The sequence below is a fragment of the Diabrotica virgifera genome, chromosome 5 (genome assembly GCF_917563875.1).
Source record: "Diabrotica virgifera virgifera chromosome 5, PGI_DIABVI_V3a".
NCBI classification, from domain to species: Eukaryota; Metazoa; Arthropoda; class Insecta; order Coleoptera; family Chrysomelidae; genus Diabrotica; species Diabrotica virgifera.
The window spans coordinates 26,336,812-26,357,381 of NC_065447.1; the positions used below are offsets into that span (position 1 = coordinate 26,336,812).

At 32.8% G+C, this 20,570-nt stretch overlaps 1 protein-coding gene across 1 annotated transcript in view; it reads left to right on the forward strand.

The window, feature by feature from the left end:
• Positions 1 to 20,570, forward strand: part of LOC114325993 (syntaxin-binding protein 5) — a 307,868-nt gene that overhangs the window by 74,540 nt on the left and 212,758 nt on the right. The window contains exon 3 of the mRNA XM_050652347.1: positions 8,933 to 9,067. Coding sequence (XP_050508304.1) covers positions 8,933 to 9,067 — 135 coding nt within the window. The remainder of the gene's footprint in view (positions 1 to 8,932; positions 9,068 to 20,570) is intronic.

A 20,570-nucleotide genomic window follows, 5' to 3' on the forward strand; every position in this document is an offset into this window, starting at 1 on the left:
CAAGTCTCTCGTTATGAAGTCTGTGCACATGGCGTGCCCATCTTAGTCGCTGTGATTTAATTTTTTGGTCAATATCGGTGTCATTGTAGAGTGCTTTTAATTCGATATTGGTTCTGATCCTATACTGGTTTGTGTTAATGTCGTGGTGAGGTCCGAAAATTTTTTCGAAAAAGTATTTTCCGTTCAAAACGTCTGAGCTTTCCTTGGTTTTGTCATGGTCCACGTTTCGCATCCATATGTTAGTACAGATGGGAAATAAGCCACAATTAAATTGAAAAAATAATTTTATTAACGTTTCGACGCCCAAATCGGGTGTTGTTGTCAAAATACAAAATACTACTAAATTAAACAAAAATGTTGTTGCTAAGTAAAAAAATTCTTCTAATAATTTATTTAATCTGACTCATTTATATTGGCAATTCAGACGTATATTATACATTTTAAAGTAGAAGACTTTAAAATCATATCGCCAATATTTATGAGTTGCGTTCCTGGGACGACTTTACTAAAAGATAGTTCATTTGATTGCATGAAATCAATCCCAACTCAAGAATATCCATCACAAAAAAATCATAGCATGTGATCTGTCTTTAAAAAGACAACCAAATGCAACGATGACAGTAAAATTCTCACGTTAGAGATTCCATAGTAAATCACGAGGAAAAACCAGGAAAAAACTTCGTGATACTATCCCGACATCGTAAATATTTGGTCCTACATTTAATTTACTTTCAAAAACTAATACCAAATTCTGATTTTAATATGTTTAAATTATAAATAATATTAATAATACATAGATATACAATAAGTAATACTAAAATATAAAATATGTACTAACTCAATATGTTATTGACTTACTAATCGTGGTATTTTCTTTCTATTGACTTCCTCTTTCAGCATGGGTAACCACATCCTACTGCATTCTACCGAGGAATTTGCGACACAATTGGTTTCATTTAGCATAATTAGAGCCGCTTCTTTGATTTTTCTCTTTTTACTATCTGATTCTTTCAGATACTTGAATCTCTCCACTGAACTCTATGTTCATTATCCCATGCGTGTTGACATATTTGAGATCTATCAAATTCTCTATTTTTAATATAAGACTGAAGTTCACGTATTCTAACGTTTAATGGTCTTGATGTTTCACCTAAATAAAATTGTTTGCATTCACAAGGTATTTTATAAATGCAATTCTTTGTTCTTTCTTGTTCATTGTTAGGTTTAGTTTTAGACAGAATAGATCTCAATGTGTTTGTTGTTTTGAATGTTGTTGAAATGTTGAATTTATTTCCTATTGTTTTAAGTTTCTCGGATAGTCCTTTTATATATGGTATTGATATTTTACTTAGCAACAACATTTTTGTTTAATTTAGTAGTATTTTGTATTTTGACAACGACACCCGATTTGGGCGTCGGAACGTTAATAAAATTATTTTTTCAATTTAATTGTGGCTTATTTCCCATCTAAATAGATAATCATAAAAATGCCACAAGGAAATAGCTTCAGAACAACATGTTAGTACAGGTCTGACGATGGATTTATAGATTTTGATCTTGGAACATCTTTGTAAGATTTTTTGATTTTATAACCTAATCCAGTGCAAATAGACAGCGATTTGCCGATTGGATTCTGTCTTTTATTTCTTCAGTAACATCGTTGTCAGCTGTGATTACGGCCTCCAGATACTTAAAACGTTGTACTCTTTCGAAATTGAAGGTGTTGACCGTCACATTTTGTCGTTTCCTGTCTCTTCGTGTCGTTCTATTTATACACATATATTTCGCCTTCTCTTCATTAATCTTCAGGTAAACTGCTGATGCTTTAGTGGAATAAATTCCCGGCGTATATGCCTCAGGTTCACAGTTTACTTTATTCATTATGGACACTCACTTCGTCTTACCTCGTTAGTGGTCGCCAAAGGCACACGTTGGTAGAATATTTAAATATATTTACCAACGAGTCGGTGCGTTTTGGTTCAGTTCAGTCTTCTTGCAAAGCCTCTTTGATAATGGGTAAACCTAGAAACACGTGCCAGAGGATGACAAGAGACTCGAATTGAATCAAAACGAAACCGTCTATTTTTATTTGAATAATTATTTGTGAATGAAAGTCCATTTTTCCTTGATTGTATGTGCATGTATGCATATGAAGGGTACAGGGGAAGAACGGCGGTAGTCCATTTGGATTTTTCTCGAGCAAGCTGATAGTTAAAATTTATTAACTTATTATAAAGTCCATATAATATAATAATTATTAGTCTTAGTAATTATTATTTTATTATTATTCTTTAGATTTGACTTTATAATAAGTTAATAAATCTTAACTTACAGCTTGCTCTAGAAAAATCCAAATGGACTACCGCCGGCGCCGTTTTTGCCCTGTACCCTTCATATGTGTGAATGTGGGTAGGTATTTATCTTGTCAATGACACATATGCTGCGCACCCTAATTCCGAGGTGTAGTGCGATGCCCAAGGGATGTATGGCACAAGCTAACCAAATCTGGGAGATTGTTGCCTTAGCACGGCAAGAGCGCGCTGTCTGCCGTGCGTGACAGAATTTTGTTCCAACTCGTGGGAACAAATATGAACAACGAGATCAAAAACACAACCCAAACGACGAGAGCAGCCCGAGAGGCCAATCCATATTCTGTATATATGCCAAATATTCATCTGGAAGATGTCCCGATAAGTTTCTGCACAAAGTAGCAAAAAATGCGTCTCTGTAGCTCAAAAGAGAAAGTAGTACGAGATACGCAAAAATGGCTCCTGGGACATGGACCACAGCAACTCTCCATAAAACCAAAGTGGGAGTACTGGCAAACCTGAGGGTAAGAAGAATCTTCGGGAGAATACCATTACCCCTCATCGCAACAAAGGGTTGCTAAAACACCAAGGAATTCTAATAAGCACACTACGTTATACAGGAATATCACAAAAGTATTCATGATGGCAGTGGCACACAAACACCATCCTGATACTCAACTAGATCAAGCTCAAGCAGATCTGATCATCAATAAACTGGAACGAGCACTGGATGAGGCTCCTAAACGCCTCCATGCCTAAACGCCTCTTGCTCCTCACCAGATTTCCTAAAAAAGGAGCTTAGGAAGCAACAATTAGAACCCGTCTATAGAGGCAAAATGAAGACCTTAAAACGGAAAACTTGTTGTTAAAGAATTGGCAGATCGGAGAGAACACACAAATCCTCTTATGCAGGATCGAGGAGGTATCTTACAAATATTACACACCTTAAAAGGTATCCAGCAAAACTGTCAGAGGCCTTCATGGCTACAAGCAGAGTTCTGCAGGACAACCTCCAGCATAGTAAGGCAGCTTCGGCAGAACTTATTTCAGCTGTGAGAACTATGCTAAGGTTCGATGTAGCTTGGATACAAAGGTCTTGGGTTTACATGGGCAAATCGGGTATTGATGTAGAGCTTATATTATATAGTTGATCTGTTGAAGTCTCGAGGACCTGCATAATAGTCAAACAGCATATCAAAACACTGCCGTTGATGAATCTTTGTTCGAAGGACTTAATGACAGTCAAAATGAAGATCATAGAGAGAGAAGGTAAGAGGGAGAAATTGCAGGAAAAATGAGCCGCAAGTAATCACTGCTATGCAATGTGATGTAATGCGAATAAGCATCATTTGACCTGGGGTAATACGAACACCAATGCAAGAGGTGAGTTTTTACTACAGTTTATTATAAAATATGATTCAGGCATACTAAACGTAGGAAACAAACCACCTTTCGTAACTTCACAACGGAAGGAAGTAATTGAGATAAAAGTGGTCACGACTCATGAGGCTAGAACTGTAAAAACATAACTGTTCTAGATGAGCTGTCCTGTTCAAATCATCGATTTATCTGTATCTTGAAATGACAAGCAATGAGCCTATCAAGGAAACTGATCGCAATCCTCTTAAAACAAACTAGAAACAAAGCATATCAAGCAGACCTGGAATATTATTTAGGCTGGGTTAAAAGGACGATAAGGCATACAGTATACGTAGCCATACGTAGGCGTACGAAGACAACTGTTAGACACAACTCGGAGATAGTGAGGATTTCCAACAAGAAAGTAACCTGTTGCTTACTATATTCGTTGTGTATTATAAATAAATAAATATGATAAACTCTGTAGATAATTTATGGTGGGATTACTATTCGTATGTCAAATAATTCTACCTGCTAATAAACTTACTCATACTGGAAAGAACTATAAATGAAACAAAATATTAAAATGTGATTTAAATATTAACGATATTTCTCCCAGACTAATATCGATGGTATGAAAATAAGTTGAATACTTTGTGTATTATATAATATGTGAAGGATATGGTGTTCCAGGGCCCTTTTTTAAATCGATTAACTCGGTCCAAATTAAATTTATGTTTTAATCAATCATCCGAGTTTCAAAACAACGATTTATGTGATTCACTCAGACATATACAGAAATAGCACAGAATAATATCCCTAAACGGATTAACCAAATTTGTATTTTATTATCATCATCAAATTTGTAAAAGCAGACGATGTTGTGGATCATTTTGTCTAATATATCTTGCTCAAGATAAAAACAGAATATAATCGTTTATACAGCAAACGAATCGTGGTTTCCTCCCTAGTGCTTTGCTTCTGTCGATTAAAAATGTAAAGACTCCCCTGGTAATCATCATGAAAACATGAATGCAGATGTATTTGAAAAATGGTTTAATGACTAACTGTTGCAGCATATTCGGTCCAGTTCAGTAAGAGTGATGATAATGGAAATACCAAACAGAAACAAAAATATGCTACACAAAAAAGCATTCGTTTACTGCAAAAATGTAATAAGTAAAACATACATTGTAGGTTTTCTGTCAAATAATTTCCTTTGCCAATTAAGGCAAAAAATTAAAAGTTATTAATTTTCAAAATTATGCAGAGCCAACAAAAAAAGTTTTAAATGCTGGATTTTTTACATATAAATATATAAAAGGGTATTCAAGCTTTCCAACAAAAATTAAAACATTGAAATCCGTTGAGTAGGAGAGCATAGGGAATTTTTGGAGCAAACGATTGTACCGTTTTTAAGCTAAAAAACAAATAGAATAACTTTTTCAATTTTCTAAACACGAACTCCAATAATAATATTTATTTTTGGAAGCCCAGTAAAGGCAGGAAACCAAAATAAGTAAATAATTGTAAATCATACTGTCCAAGTAGGCCCGGATCCCGCGTACCAAAAAACAGTTTATTAATAGCAAGCTGAAAATTTGTTAATATCTTAACAGTGTCTAGTCGGACACACTTTGATGTATGGGAACACTGGAACAGGGGAAGTTTTAATTGCGGAATGTGATTTTAATTGTGGAACGTGTCATCCTGAGAAGTTTATGATGGTGATAACTAGCAGGATGTTTTTAAGTATATTCAATAGCAAACTGTATACCTGTATAATATAAGAAACAATGTTTTCCGACAAATATGATGGACATTTTAATGTCCGACACGTACAACATGTCAAATGACAGGATTTATATTGGTGGTAAATAGCAGTCTGGTTTCTGCATGAGGGTTTAATGAAAGGGTAACAAATCAATTGGAAGTTCTGTCCGACAAAATACATGGGACGTTTTAGTAGTCTGACGTTCGAAACCTGTAACCTGTTCCCAATTAAAACTTCCCCTGTTTCAGTGTTCCCATACATCAAAGTTTGTCCGACTAGACACCATTAACCTTTAACTACCCGCGCATCAAGTTATAATATAACTACACGCGTGGCGTACTTTGTACGCCACAAGAAAATACACTTAAAAACAGCGGATTTGTTTAATTTTTTTTTGAAAAAATACACTTAGTTGTTTGTTATAAACCTTATTCGGCATCAGTGAATACTTGGAGTTCCTTTTCAGTAAGCCAATTGGGATTTATAACTGGAATCATGGAATAACTGGATTCCATGATAAATAAAATTACTAATAAAAAATTTTTTTAAATGTGATCTTTTACAGGAGAAAAAGTATTGTTTACAAAGAAAAATATATTTTTTGCCATAATGACTAAAAAACAATTAAAATATGTACTTATATTACGACTTATAGTAATATAATCCTGGGGTATATTGTGCACCACCGGAAACAACAAATAATAAAATGTAAATTACGATCTTTCCAGAACGCCGATTATAACTAAACTAAAACAGTATTCGAACATAGAACTTCGAAAATTATGTATTCGTTGAAGGATATTTTCGTATTAAAGGAACTTATACTTATAAATGTATATTTGGTCGAGACGGCGTAGCCCAGCAGTAAGATGTCTGACTCGCATGCTGGTAGGTGTGGGTTCGAAACGCAGCGCCGGCGAGAACAGCTAGACATTTTAAAAAAATGTTTATAGGCCCCAGATCGACTCATCCTGAATAAAATGAGTACCTTGGGTAAAACCAGGGGTAATAATAGGCGGTTGAAGCGTAGCACTGGCCCTGTTACCTTCCTTGTATACCTTAGCCCCAGATATAGCAGACTACCCTGCTATAATCCCAAAGCCGCGTCAGCGGTATAAAACGGAAGGCTATTATTATTATATGTGTATAATTGGTTGACAATTATTAAATTACTCTAAATACATAACCAATCCATGATGCGAATAAAGATAATTTAAAGCAAAAGTAGCCTCACCATTACGGGTAACAACAAAAGAAGTAGAAGAAGTATGTAAGTTCTTAAAAAATAACAAAGCACCAGGACCAGGGAACATACCAGCTGAACTAATAAAATATGGCACAACAAAATTATATGAAAACCTGGCTAAACTCTTTCAAAGATGCATCAACGGAGCGGAAATCCCAGAAGAATGGAAGACATCATGGATATCCACCATACATAAAAAAGGCAGACGGGATCAATGTGACAACTACAGAGGCATCGCTGTAACGAACTCGATCAGCCGAATATACGGAAAACTGATTAAAAATAAAATCGAAAACGAATATAAAGATATAGAAGCTGAAGAACAGGCAGGATTCAGGGCAGGGAGATCAACGGTTGACCATCTGTTTTGTATTACACAGATTATTGAGAAGAAACTGGCCGTCAACCAGGAGGTGCATCTGTTATATGTGGACTTAAGAAAAGCGTATGATAGCATCCCACAAAACAAACTATGGGAAGCATTAGAGAAAACCAATATAAGCGCAAATTTAATAACAGCGACGAAACAATTGTATACCAAAACTGCATCAAGGGTGAAAGTTGGAAGCAGGCTATCGAGAGGATTCCAAATTAGCAAAGGCCTAAAACAAGGGTGCTGCCTTTCACCGACATTATTTAAGATCTACCTCGAACAAACTCTAAAACTTTGGAAACGCAAATGCAAAAACATGGGATTACCGATCAGCAACAATACAATATACACTTTGTCATTTGCAGACGACCAACTTGTACTAGCGCAAGACTACGATGATATAGAATATATGACAAGGAAATTAATAGAGGAGTACAAAAAAGGTGGTTTGGAAATAAACATAAAGAAGACCGAATATATGTGTATCGGTGGGACACAGCAGGACCTTACACTGGGGAATGGCGAAATTATTAAACATTGCGACGCATATAAATACCTTGGTATGACCATCACACAAGAAGGAAGCGTAGACCGGACGATAGAAGAAAGAAACAACCAGGGAAGAAAAGCAATTACCCTTCTTAATAGCATCCTCTGGGACCAGTCAATATCAAACAACAACAAACATAGAATATACAATACAATTGTTAAGAGTATAATCACTTACAGCAGTGAAGTATGGCAAATAAAAGAAAGATACAAGAGAAAACTTGAAGCAACAGAAATGGATTTCTGGAGGCGCTCAGCAGGAAAATCAAGATTAGAAAGGGTAACCAACAACAGAATTAGGGAAATAATGAATGTGAAACACACAATAGTAGATGACATTAGTACCAAACAGCTTAGATGGTATGGACACGTACAAAGAATGTCCGAAGAACGACTCCCGAAACAAATCCTAACGTGGACCCCTCATGGTAGACGAAAAAGAGGAAGACCCCGCCTGAGTTGGAGAGAAGGCATAAATCGAGAAATGAGAGAAAGAGAATTGGATGAAGACCTTTGGATGGACCGAAGTGAATGGCGACTAGGCATCGGAAGACGTAGGAGAACGTTTTAAAACCGATATATATATATATATATATATATATATATATATATATAAAGCAAAAGTAATGCATTATGACAGTAATTTCACAATTTTAACGTATAAAATGACAATTGTAATTCTAGGTTAGAATTTTGTCAATATAAATATTTTATCATTGGTATTCATAATGACATATGACATTGGTATATCATTTTGTCATTGGTATATTTGGACATTGTATAGTGAAAATGTATTCTATATTTATTTATTTTTTCCTTAAAACATTTTAAATATTAATATCCTGGCAACCATTTGTATAAATATTGATATTTATATAAACATAAATATAAATAATCTGACAACTGTCAAATTTAACTAAAATGTCATGCCGTGATTCACGACATTCTTAAAATCTTATATGACGTCAAAATTAATGACGCACTGAAAAAAGGGTTTGGGATCAACTGTAGACTGTTAGTGGAATAGATTCCTAGAATCGCCCAATGGCTTGGTGAAGCCTTTTGTTTATAATTTAACTTTAATCATTATCAAGATTTTCGATTCTCAAATTAATAAATAGAAATTTAGCTCGTCTTACTCGTCTCTCTTACAATGTTGAAATTAAAAAGGTTACAATAGTAGAAATAAGAAAAACGAGCCAACTTTCCAAAGCAGCATCCTTTGGGTTTTATTTAGAGCGTAAAATTGTCATCTGCTTGTCGCCGTATTTCCTAAAAAGATTGTCGCAAGAAGATTTTATTCGCCACTTACTTTGTTACAGAATCACGTATATGCATCTGCCGCTGCAATCAAAATGGCTGTACGTCGGTACGGAGAGAGGAAACGTTCACGTAGTACAGATAGAAAATTTCAATCTTTCCGGTTACATCATCAACTGGAACAAAGCCATAGAAGTGTAAGTATTTAATCATTGTTTTCCCAACTCAATCAACGTGTTATAGACCAGGGCGCATCTGTAAAAATATTAGTACATTTGGACGTTGAGAGGTGACTCAAATTTTTTTGCAGAAATTGCTTTAAAATAACTCAAATAATAATATTTGAGTTATCCTCCCTCTCAAAAAGGTCCGGAACATTGTTTAAATAATCAAAATGTCAAAAAATTAAGGACAAATTCGATTTTTTTCTTGGTTTTTTAATTATAACTTTAAAAGTATTCATTTACGAGAAAAGTTGTATTAACATAAAAGTTGAGTAATTAAATTTCCTACAATATAGAATTGGTTAAAAATTTAAAAAAATAGTCACCCTTGTTGCAAAATAGCAATAATTGTGAAAAAAACATACAAAAACAAGTATTCGCATTTTACGTTTTTGAACCATTTATTCTCCACTTAGGACCTTCATGTTTCACCCTGAAACACTTGATTATATAGTAAAACAATACTGTAAATTTCATTAAGATCCGTTTAATAGATTTTGCAAAATAAATTTTGCAATCCAGCTTTCGTAAAAAAAAATTCATTTTTCCATAATGTTACAGGACTAAAAATAAAGCAGATAGCAAGTTGAAAATTTTTTTGCTTATAGAAGTGTACTGTACCTTTCATTTGCAATTTTGCAAAATTAAAATAGATTAACTACCACGGTGTCAGGAATTTTTTTAAATAAACATTAATTATTGGTGCTACGCGCAGGACAGCGGATAGTTTGCTCTGATTGGGCATTCCAATGACCTTTGATAATACTTGATACATTTTAATTTCTATTACATTTCGATATAAATAAGTTTATTGCAAAATAAAAACACATACTCTATCTTTTGAAATAACACTTTTATTAGCAAAAACTTTCTTTGTTCATATATTTTAACTTAAATAATAAAAGTTTATTATTTTTAAACATATGCAATTGTTTAAACAATATTTCATAAACAATAATAAAATTAGTTTGATTTTTGTGGAATTAAAATATTAAAGTACAACAAAATATAGAGTAAGAAAATAATATATTAGATAAAGATTGGAAGAAATTTTGATGGAAATCAACTTGTGTGAATCGAACACCGCTGTCCTGCGCGTAGCACCAAAAATTATTGTTTATTTCAAACATTTTCTGACGCCGTGGTAATTAATCGATTTTAATTTTGAAAATTGCAAATGAAAGGTACAGTACACTTTTATACGCAAAAAAAATTTCAACTTGCTATCTGCTTTATATTCAGTCCTGTAACATTTTGAAAAAATGAATTTTTTTTGCGAAAGCTGAATTGCAAAATTTATTTTGCAAAATCTATTGAACCGATCTTAATGAAATTTACAGTATTATTTCACTGTATCATAAGGTTTTTCTGGGTGAAACATGAAGGTCCTAAGTGTAGCATTAATGGTTGAAAAACGTAAAATGCGAATACTTGTTTCTGTATGTTTTTTTCGCAATTATTGCTATTTTGCAACTAGGGTGACTATTTTTTAAATTTTTAAACAATTCTATATTATAGGAAATTTAATTACGCAACTTTTATGTTAGTACAACTTTTCTCGGAAATGAATACTTTTAAAGTTATAATCAAAAAACCAAAAAAAAAATCGAATTTTTCCTTCAATTTTTGACATTTTGATTATTTAAACAATGTTCCGGACCTTTTTGAGAGGGAGGATAACTCAAATATTATTATTTGATTTATTTTTAAGCAATTTCTGCAAAAAAAATTGAGTCACCTCTCAACGTCCATCTCAAAACAGATGGGCCCTGGACTATTATGTATGTATAGAAAAATGTAATATATTAATAAACAAAATAGTTAGGCGACGATATAATTCACTAAAATCGCCTATACCTCTATTTTTTTTTAAGTAAGACGGATCGTTATGAAACATTTTGCATTCGATTCGGGAGAGCTTCAAGAAAAAATTTGAACTATTTATTGGCATAAGGGGCAGATGAAAATTGCATTGTTGTAGGCAGTAAAGAAGTCAGAGGTGTAATGCTTTATTTCCTCGCCTACGTATGGAATCTAATATGTGAGTAGAAAGCATACATACTGCGTAAACTTGTAGCGTATGCATAAAATTTAAAGACTTTTAAAGCAAATTAGCCTTTATACAAACTGTTCTGTAATATTTATTTAATAGTTGTTATTTCTTAAGTTAAAAATCCACAAGGAATAGAAAAATTTTTCCTGTAGTTGGCTGTATACCATCAATCACAAAAATTGGAAAAATTCTTTGTAAAAGGTATAAAATTTTTATTAAAAATCCCTTTAAGGGCTACATCACAACAAAACGTTTTCGATTTTATAAAAAAGCATCATCAGTGTTAGACAGATTGGATGCCAGCTGAGCCACAAAAGAAATATTCGGGTAAAAACCCTTTAAATATAATATGGGTGCATTAAAGGTGAATATTTAAATAAGATGCCTTAGGATGGATGCATGGCAACAAGGATAATGCCCTTAGGTAAGGTTTTGAATTTCTCAACACGTGGGATGCAAATTGAGTTGTTTACATTCCAATGACTTAATGGCAACTTAATGGCAACTAGAGTTGCCATTAAGTCATTGGAATGTAAACAACTCAATTTGCATCCCACGTGTTGGGAAATTCAATACCTTACCTAAGGGCATTATCCTTGTTGCCATGTATCCATCCTAAGGCATTTTATTTAAGTATGCACCTTTAATGCATCCATATTATATTTAAAGGGTTTTTACCCAAATATTTCTGTTGTGGCTCAGCTGGCATCCAATCTGTTTAACACTGATGATGATTTTTTATAAAATCGAAAACGTTTTGTTGTGATGTAGCCCTTAAAGGAATTTTTAATAAAAATTTTATACCTTTTACAAAGAATTTTTCCAATTTCTTAAGTTGTTAATCGATGTACGAATATATCCCGCGGTTTTAAAGAATGTCGCCTTTACTCACGGTTCGTTGGTGCTGATAGACTAGCGAGAAAAAACAGTCGTGTTGGAATGAAAATTAAACATGTCTTGCTCGGAGACTAAAGCTTTGTGTTATCTCGCTATAGCAAACTGCGAACTAAGAAAAATAAGCGAAAACGCCCTAGAGTTTAGGGTTTAAAGTTGGATAGAAAAAAGACAAGGATTGTGGCACTTCCATTTAATTCAAAAATTGTTAGTAGATCGACTTGATTACATAAATTATCTGAAAGTGTATTCTACTTTAACATCTAGGTAACTTTGGGAATAATTATTCTAGAGATTAGAAGAGATATTTAAAGTGCGTTAAATACACGGTTTTACATGACGAGCCAACTAAAAAATAAACATTGCAATGATACACTGTCCCGCTTTACCGACGAGTCATAACATCACCATTTTACTCGCCAGTCGATCATGGCCATTATACACTTACACTACGTGCACACACACCGATTTTGTACGGCCAGTATAAAATCGGCTGATATTTTACTGGTAGCAGGTGCTTGCAGACTCACCGGATTTTTACCGGTCAAAGAATCAGTTGCTTTGTTGTCGTAACACGAGGTTATTGAATAATAAAGATTCCTAAAAAAATTTTTTTCTTTATCCTCCATAATCTCAAAATCGTTTGTCAAACTTCTCTCCATGCATCCATAGTAAGATTCCTGTCCTTAAATGTATCTACAGCTTTATCCCACAAAACAGGTCTTGTCGCGTTGCAATCGTAATTATAGTTGCGTTCGCGGATACCTGAAATTGTCAGAAAATTGCATAAATTGTCAGAAAATCGCATGCGCACTTTAAAATAATATAAATAATACCGTTGATAGATGAATATACAAGGTGTATTTACCTAGTATAATTTAATAGTTAGTTATTAATATTAATTAAAAGTAAATATACCTTGTATGTATTTTAAAAAGGAACTACGACGTTAACGGGGTTTTATTGTTTCATATAGTCAATGGACCTCTCAGTATTAAAAAACCGCGGAGTGCTACCATTTAAAGGGGTGCGTTTTTGAGAAAAGGGCGAATTAGTCCCTATGCACAGGGCGAATTGGGGTGAGTTCTATGCACATTTGGTGCAAACATGACTACAGGAAAATTGTTTCAGGTTAAATTTACTATAGAAATATCACATTTTAAAGTCAAAAATATTTTTTTTTACAAAAATATGTTCAAAATAAAAGCAATAAAAAACACGAAAGATGGCAATTTTGTTATTTATCCCATAAATTTTTTTCAATGGGGATATAGGTATAGGCATTGCTTTACAGAAAAAAAACTTCCATCTTTTTTCTTTAAAGTGACGTTTGGTATAAGTCACTATCATTTACATTTTCCAAATTATGATTTTTCAAATTTCGCCACTCACAGCGATTGTGGGACATTTTCCTTGTTACTTCGCAAACATTGTTCTGTAACTTTTTTCTACGCAGCTTTAGGTATATGCAATGTTACATTTAATAGGAAGAAAAATCAATTATCTTTAAAATGTCTGTCGTAAAAGGCTGTGTGACTATTTTTAAACAAGATATGGTTTTTCAAATTTGTATACTTTAGTGATTTTTGATATATTTTACGATTATTTTTAAATTTCTCATCATAACTTTTTTTATTGTATATTTAGGTAGATACATTGTGCAATAAAAAAGAAAACTTATTTTATTTACGTTAAAACTGTGTATTGTAAAAAGCTCTAGGACTGTTTTTAAACAAGGTATGCTTTTTCAAAACGTCACATACACATGCAATAGGTCCCACTAAGCTGGAACCATATGGAAAACTTTTTTATCATTAACTTTATGAAAAAAAGTTATTCTTTATAAAATGCTCTGCATAGTCTAAAACCTAAGATACAATTATCAGATATAAAAGTTTTTGTCAATAGTGTACGAGGTAGATATGTTAAAAAATATGAATTTCGCTCAAGAGTAAAGTAGCTTTATATTTCGAAATATCGAAAAGTGTTATTAAGAAAAGTTATTTGGAACTAAAAATTATGTTATAATATGCCATTATATTCTTCTAATTGAAAAAAATTAAACATTTTAAAATTTTTCTCAAATTACAGATACCCTTGGATATCCTATGGATATCTTGTTTAAAAATAGTCCTAGAATTTTTTGCAATACACCATTTTATAGTAGAGAAAATATGCCATTTCACAATGTATATATCTGAATGTACAAGAAAAAAAGTCATAATGAAAAATTCTAAAAATAATAAAAAATATCAAAAATCATAAAAGTATAAAATCTGGAAAAAGCATAACTTGCTGAAAAATAGTCGTACAACCTTATACAATAGACCATTTTAAAGGTAATTGACTTTTCTTTCTACTAAATGTAGCATTCTATATACCTAGAAATGCGTAGAAAAAAGTTACAGAACAATGTTTGCGAAATAATGGGGAAAATGGCCCAAAAATGCTGTAAGCGGCGAACTTTGAAAAATCCTATTTCGGAAAGTATAAATCCTAAAGACCTTTACCGAACGTCATTTTTTAACGAGGAAGGATGGTAGTTATTTTTCGCTGAAGCAATGTCTATACCTATATCCCTGTGGAAAAAAGTTATGGGGCAAAAAACAAAATTGCTTTCTTTTTTGTTTTTTTGTTATTCTTTTGAGTATATTTTTGTAAAAAAAATATTTTTGTCTTTAAAATGTGATATTTCGATAGTAAATTTAACTTGGGACAATTTTCCTGTAGACGTGTTTATACTAAATGTGCATAGAACTCACCATAATTCACCCTGTGCCTAGGGACTAATTCACCCCTTTCTCAAAAACGCACCCATTCAAATGGTAGCACTCCGCGGGTTTTTCAAATGTAGAGGTCCATTGACCATATTAGATAATAAAATCCCATAAACGTTGTAGTTCCTTTTAGCTCTCTTATTTTGAACATAATCAATAGCCCTTATTATCTATTAACGATATTATTTATATTAGGTGAGGTTAGGAGTTGTGGGAGACAAACTGTCCAAGGTATCCGCGAACTCACTTAATATAGCAAGCACTACAAAAACTAAAATGTAATACAATTTTATCGATCAGTCGACAGGAATTTTCCAATAAAATATCGATGTGTGTGCAATACTCTACTTGGTCACATACGCCAATACTTCCCGGTTGTGCCAGCGAGTCACATACGCCAGATTGTACAGTGGCAGTGGACGGTTGCTCACCGGCTTTTTACCGACACCGGTCGGCGTATGTGCCTGTTCTCACATGTGGTTCACTATTGGAATTTGGACTGCCGATATAAAATCAACCGTCCAAAATCGGTGTGTATGTAATTTCGTTTACTGTTTCGTAATGTTTAGTTAGACAACAATATTTGTTTTGTTTATTTACTTTGACAGATATTCACAGATGGTAGGAGAAAATGCGAGAAAAAGAAAATGTTATTTTAAATTAATTAAATGTACGATGATTTCACATAAATATTTATATACTGATTTGCAAAATAATCTGATACATAACAGAATGATACATATAACATTGAATTTCATGGTAATTTTACCATAAACATTTTGTCTACTGATAGGTCAGGGTATAAGACAAAAATATACCCTGTTCGTGACATATCAGCAGCCAGGGTACTGAAGCGTTTTTCGACAGGTATATACCTATAGGAACAAATTAAAACTATTTGCTGCATAGGATCTGGCGGCCATTTTATTTATAAACAATTAACTGTCAAAAAATGGCATTTTCCACTTTTTTTTTTCAATCAACGGAAAACAGAGAAACTTTTTTTTTAGTACAAATATCTTCGAGATTATGGAAAAAGCTTTTAAATGACGTATTACAGAGTTTGATATTATACTCATTTATTGTTAACATAATTGCGAAAAAAGGTCGGAATTGCAAAAAAAATATTTTCTCAATAATTGTTGTAAAAATTAGTTTACAGCTTTGAAATTTTTGTCAAATGAGGGTTCTTTGGCGCTTAATATGTGATAAAAATTTCAAAGCTATTCAATCAATTGTTTAAATTTTATTCAAATTGTTTATTCCAGAGAGCATTTTTTTTGCAATAACATAAGTCAGAAAAAAATGACCTTAGAAACATTCCACAGGTGTCAAATGAAAGAGCATGAGCTACATTTTCAACATGGTTTAAAAAAGTGTGTAAAATCTGTACACCAATTTTTACAACAGTTATTGCGAAAATAATTTTTTTTGCAATTCCGACCTATTTCGCAATTATATTAACAATATATTGGTATATCAAACTTTGTAATACGTCATTTTAAAGCTTTTTCCATAATCTCGAAGATATTTGTACTAAAAAAAAACATGTTTCCCTGTTTTCCAGTGATTTGAAAAAAAAGTGAAAAATGCCATTTTTGAGACTTAATTGTTTGTAAATATAAATGAATTTGAAATAGTTACAATTTGCTCTTATAGGTATTACCTGTCGAAAAAACGCTTCAGTACCCTGGCTGTTCAGGTGTCATGGAAAAAACCTTATTACACTGGACTATGATCCACAGATAATTTATCATTAAAGTAAGGAACATCGTAAGGTAAATTTATTGAATTTCTATAATATTATATTATATCGTTAACAGGTATGTTCCTAGATTATCCAATGTGTGAAATATGGAAAAAGTATATACCGTTATTTAATCAGATTAAGAGCTTCTAGTTTTTTATAGGTTTTACCGTCGTTCAATATTGCACATTCCTAATAAACAAGTTTATTACGTTTTTTAGAAATCCGTTTGCGGCTCTTAATGTCGTAATTGGCGCAATCAGTATTTTTCCAGATTTTTATAGTCTTTTCAAGTTGACGCCAATCGTAATTTCGTCTATGAAATACAATGATATTTATTTGATCGTTAACTGTAATAAACGTATATTTTTAATGGAGACTGGATAAAGTCTGGACGTATTCAAATTAGCTGGTTAATTAATTAAATTCGTGGGGAATGGAATAGAATATAGAGTCTAGCAATAAAACACTGAAAACTTTTGTTTTCTATACTTCCACAAAATTTATTACAACTATGTGACTACAGCTGTTTCGGCAGAGTGCCTTTCTCAAGTCATTTAGATTATTATGGGTTTGCCTTTTTAAAGTCTTTAACTGAAGAGGTTGAGGAGTGGGGAGCTGTTTGTCTCGAGTTGGTCATTCAGAATTATATCTGTATTTTTCAATTTATTAATTTCCATAGATTCTAATAAAGATAGCTTAAGGTCTTTATTTTGAATATGCAGAATTTGAAACTGTTCATTAAAAGAATGATTATGATCTAGAAGGTGAAGTGCGTATGTAGACGTGTCTGTTTTTCTATTGTTGAAAGCCCTTATGTGTTCTGCTATCCGTTTGTCAAAGGTTCTGCCAGTTTGACCGATGTAAGTTTTCGGACAGTCACCACAAGTTAGTTTGTAAACACCACTCTGTAGTTGTTTTCTCTTTCGGCTGTTATTGTTATTAATAGATATTGTTCTTAATAATAAAGACCCCACAGAAAAATACCGAAAACAAATTAAACTAGCCATTGAAAATTCAAAATCAATATTAAGTCCAACAGAACAGAAATACCATAATATTATGAACCCACAACCTCCTAAATTATACTCTTTTATTAAAATAAACAAACCTGACAAACCTGACCACCCAATAAGGCCTGTAGTTTCTTTTTATACAGCTCCGTCATATAAAGTTTAAAAAAAACTGTCAGATATTATTACAGAATACACTAAATTTTCACCTAAATTCACCGTAAAAAATACACTAGAACCAGTTAATAAAATACAACATTTTCAATTGTCCAACAACTCCAGACTAATCTCATTTGACGTAAAAAATCTTTTCCCTAGTGTTTCTCCTACCGAAACTTTTGATTTAGTTAAAAATCTTTTAGACCATAATAGTACAGATCCGATCATTGCATCTGAAATTTTACACCTTCTTGAAATTTGCATAAATCAAGACTATTTTGAATTAAAATAATCAAATATACACAAACAACAGTGCAGGACTTATTATGAGGTAATTATGGGTAATCCTCTAAGCCCATTACTATCAGATATATTTATGAACCAGCTTGAAACAACAATTTCTAAATATCCCGTATTTAAACAGTTCTTATATTGGGAGATACGTGGATGATATACTAGTATGCTTTACAGGAACGTACAGGCAACTTGACCAATTTCTATCATACATTAATTCACTTCATAGTAATATTGAATTTACAATAGAAACCGAACAGAATAAGTCCATGAACTTTCTAGATGTAACAATTACCAGACTACACAACAAACATGAGTTCTCCGTATATCATAAACCTACCCATACTGACACAACTATACACAATTCATCATTCCATCCTACACAACACAAATTAGCAGCCTACCATAGCATGATACATAGACTGACAGAAATTCCCATGTGAAAAAATAACTTCGAGATAGAACTGAACATCATTAAACTAATAGCAGTAAACAATAACTATAACGAACAAACAATTAACAAAATTTTAAACCAAAAACTCCATAAGAAAGCCCTGAAATTAGTCTATCCACCACCACAGAAAGCACCCAGTACCTTCTGCTCTATCACATATACTGGCAAGATAACAACAAAAATAGCCAGATACATAAAAAAGAAAGGAATAACACCAGCTTTTAGAACTAACAACAACTTAAGCAAATGTATTAAGAACAATAAGAGCCGAAAGAGAAAACAACTACAGAGTGGTTTTTACAAACTAACTTGTGGTGACTGTCCGAAAACTTACATCGGTCAAACTGGCAGAACCTTTGACAAACGGATAGCAGAACACAAAAGGGCTTTCAACAATAGAAAAACAGACACTTCTACATACGCACTTCACCTTCTAGATCATAATCATTCTTTTAATGAACAGTTTCAAATTCTGCATATTCAAAATAAAGGCCTTAAGCTATTTTTATTAGAATCTATGGAAATTAATAAATTAAAAAATACAGATATAATTCTGAATGACCAACTCGAGACAAACAGCCCCCCACTCCTCAACATCTTCAGTTAAAGACTTTAAAAAGGAAAACTCATAGTAATCTAAATTACTTGAGAAAGGCACTCTGCCGAAACAGCTGTAGTCACATAGTTGTAATAAATTTTGTGGAAGGGTAGACGCGTTCTTGTCAACTACTGCCTTCTGTCCGAACCTTAGGGATGAACCAACTAGACCCAGTGAAAGTTGGTTTGGGGTGGTCTAACCATAGTTTTTAGAAAGTGTGAACTCGACAAATGCGTAATATATTAGATTAGTTCTTTAGATTGTCATCATCTCAAACTTTCAACACAAAGGTAGCCTTGTAAATTTGATATTTTAATTAAAAGCTTCTGCGCTTTAGGAACAAGTAGTTCTCTGATAGAAATCAATTATGAGCATGCCAAGTTATAGAGAGAAATTTAAAATTTTTAAAGATTTTAAACAGTAAATATAATAAAACAAGATGATATTATGTTAGAAATACATATTGAAAATAAAATTAAGGCCGTATGTTAAGGTACACTGCGCGTCATTAAAAAGAGACTGCTAAGAATTTTTCAATAATTGTAAGTTTATGCAATTTGTTCTATTGTAACTAAACTCACAGAACGCAGAAACAATTTTATAGGTCATCACTTCTAGGTCAATTAATGATAATAAATTCGCAGAATTGATATCAGTTTTACGACTTCTGAGAATGCACGTATTGTATGTTCGTAGTTTTTCTTGGAATATGGCTAGTCTGTTTTTCAAAAATCTTTGATTAGTTTACAGTTATTCAAAGAGTAAACGTGTTCAATTTTTAAATTTAAAACTATTGCTGAGAGATTTGCTTCTTCTTATTCTTGTGCCACTCCTATCGGAGATTGGAAATCATCAAGGCTACCCTGACCTTGTTTACAGCTGACCTAAAAAGTTCATTAGTGGTGCAGCCAAACCACTCTCTCAAATTCCGCAACCATGACATTCTTCTACGGCCTAGATTTCGTTTTCCTTCGATTTTTCCTTGCATTATATTTTGAAGTAATGCGTATTTATGACCTCTCATCAGGTGACCCAAATATTCGAGTTTTCTTCGTTTTATCGTTAACAAAATCTCTGGGTCTCTTTCTATCCTTCGTATTACTTCAAGGTTTGTGATTCTTTCAACCCAACTTATCTTCAGCATTCGACGGTAGCACCACATCTCGAAACTTTCAATATTTTTTATGTTGTCCTGTTTGAGAGTCCAGGCCTCTACACCGTATAATAGCGTGTTAAATACGTAGCCTTTTAGCATTCTTAATCGTAGAGGGATACTTATATCTCTGAGAGAGATTTGCTACATCTGTTCAAATTGTTACTTTTTTCAGCTAGGATGACAGTGTCATCCGCATATCTAATGTTGTTAATGGGTTGCAGAATGCTTTACAATATCATTCTTAAAGATTACGCAAAAATCTAATGACAATCAATTTCTTAGGATTAATATTAAAAAAATTCAAAAAATTCTAAGTGGCTTCTTCACCCAG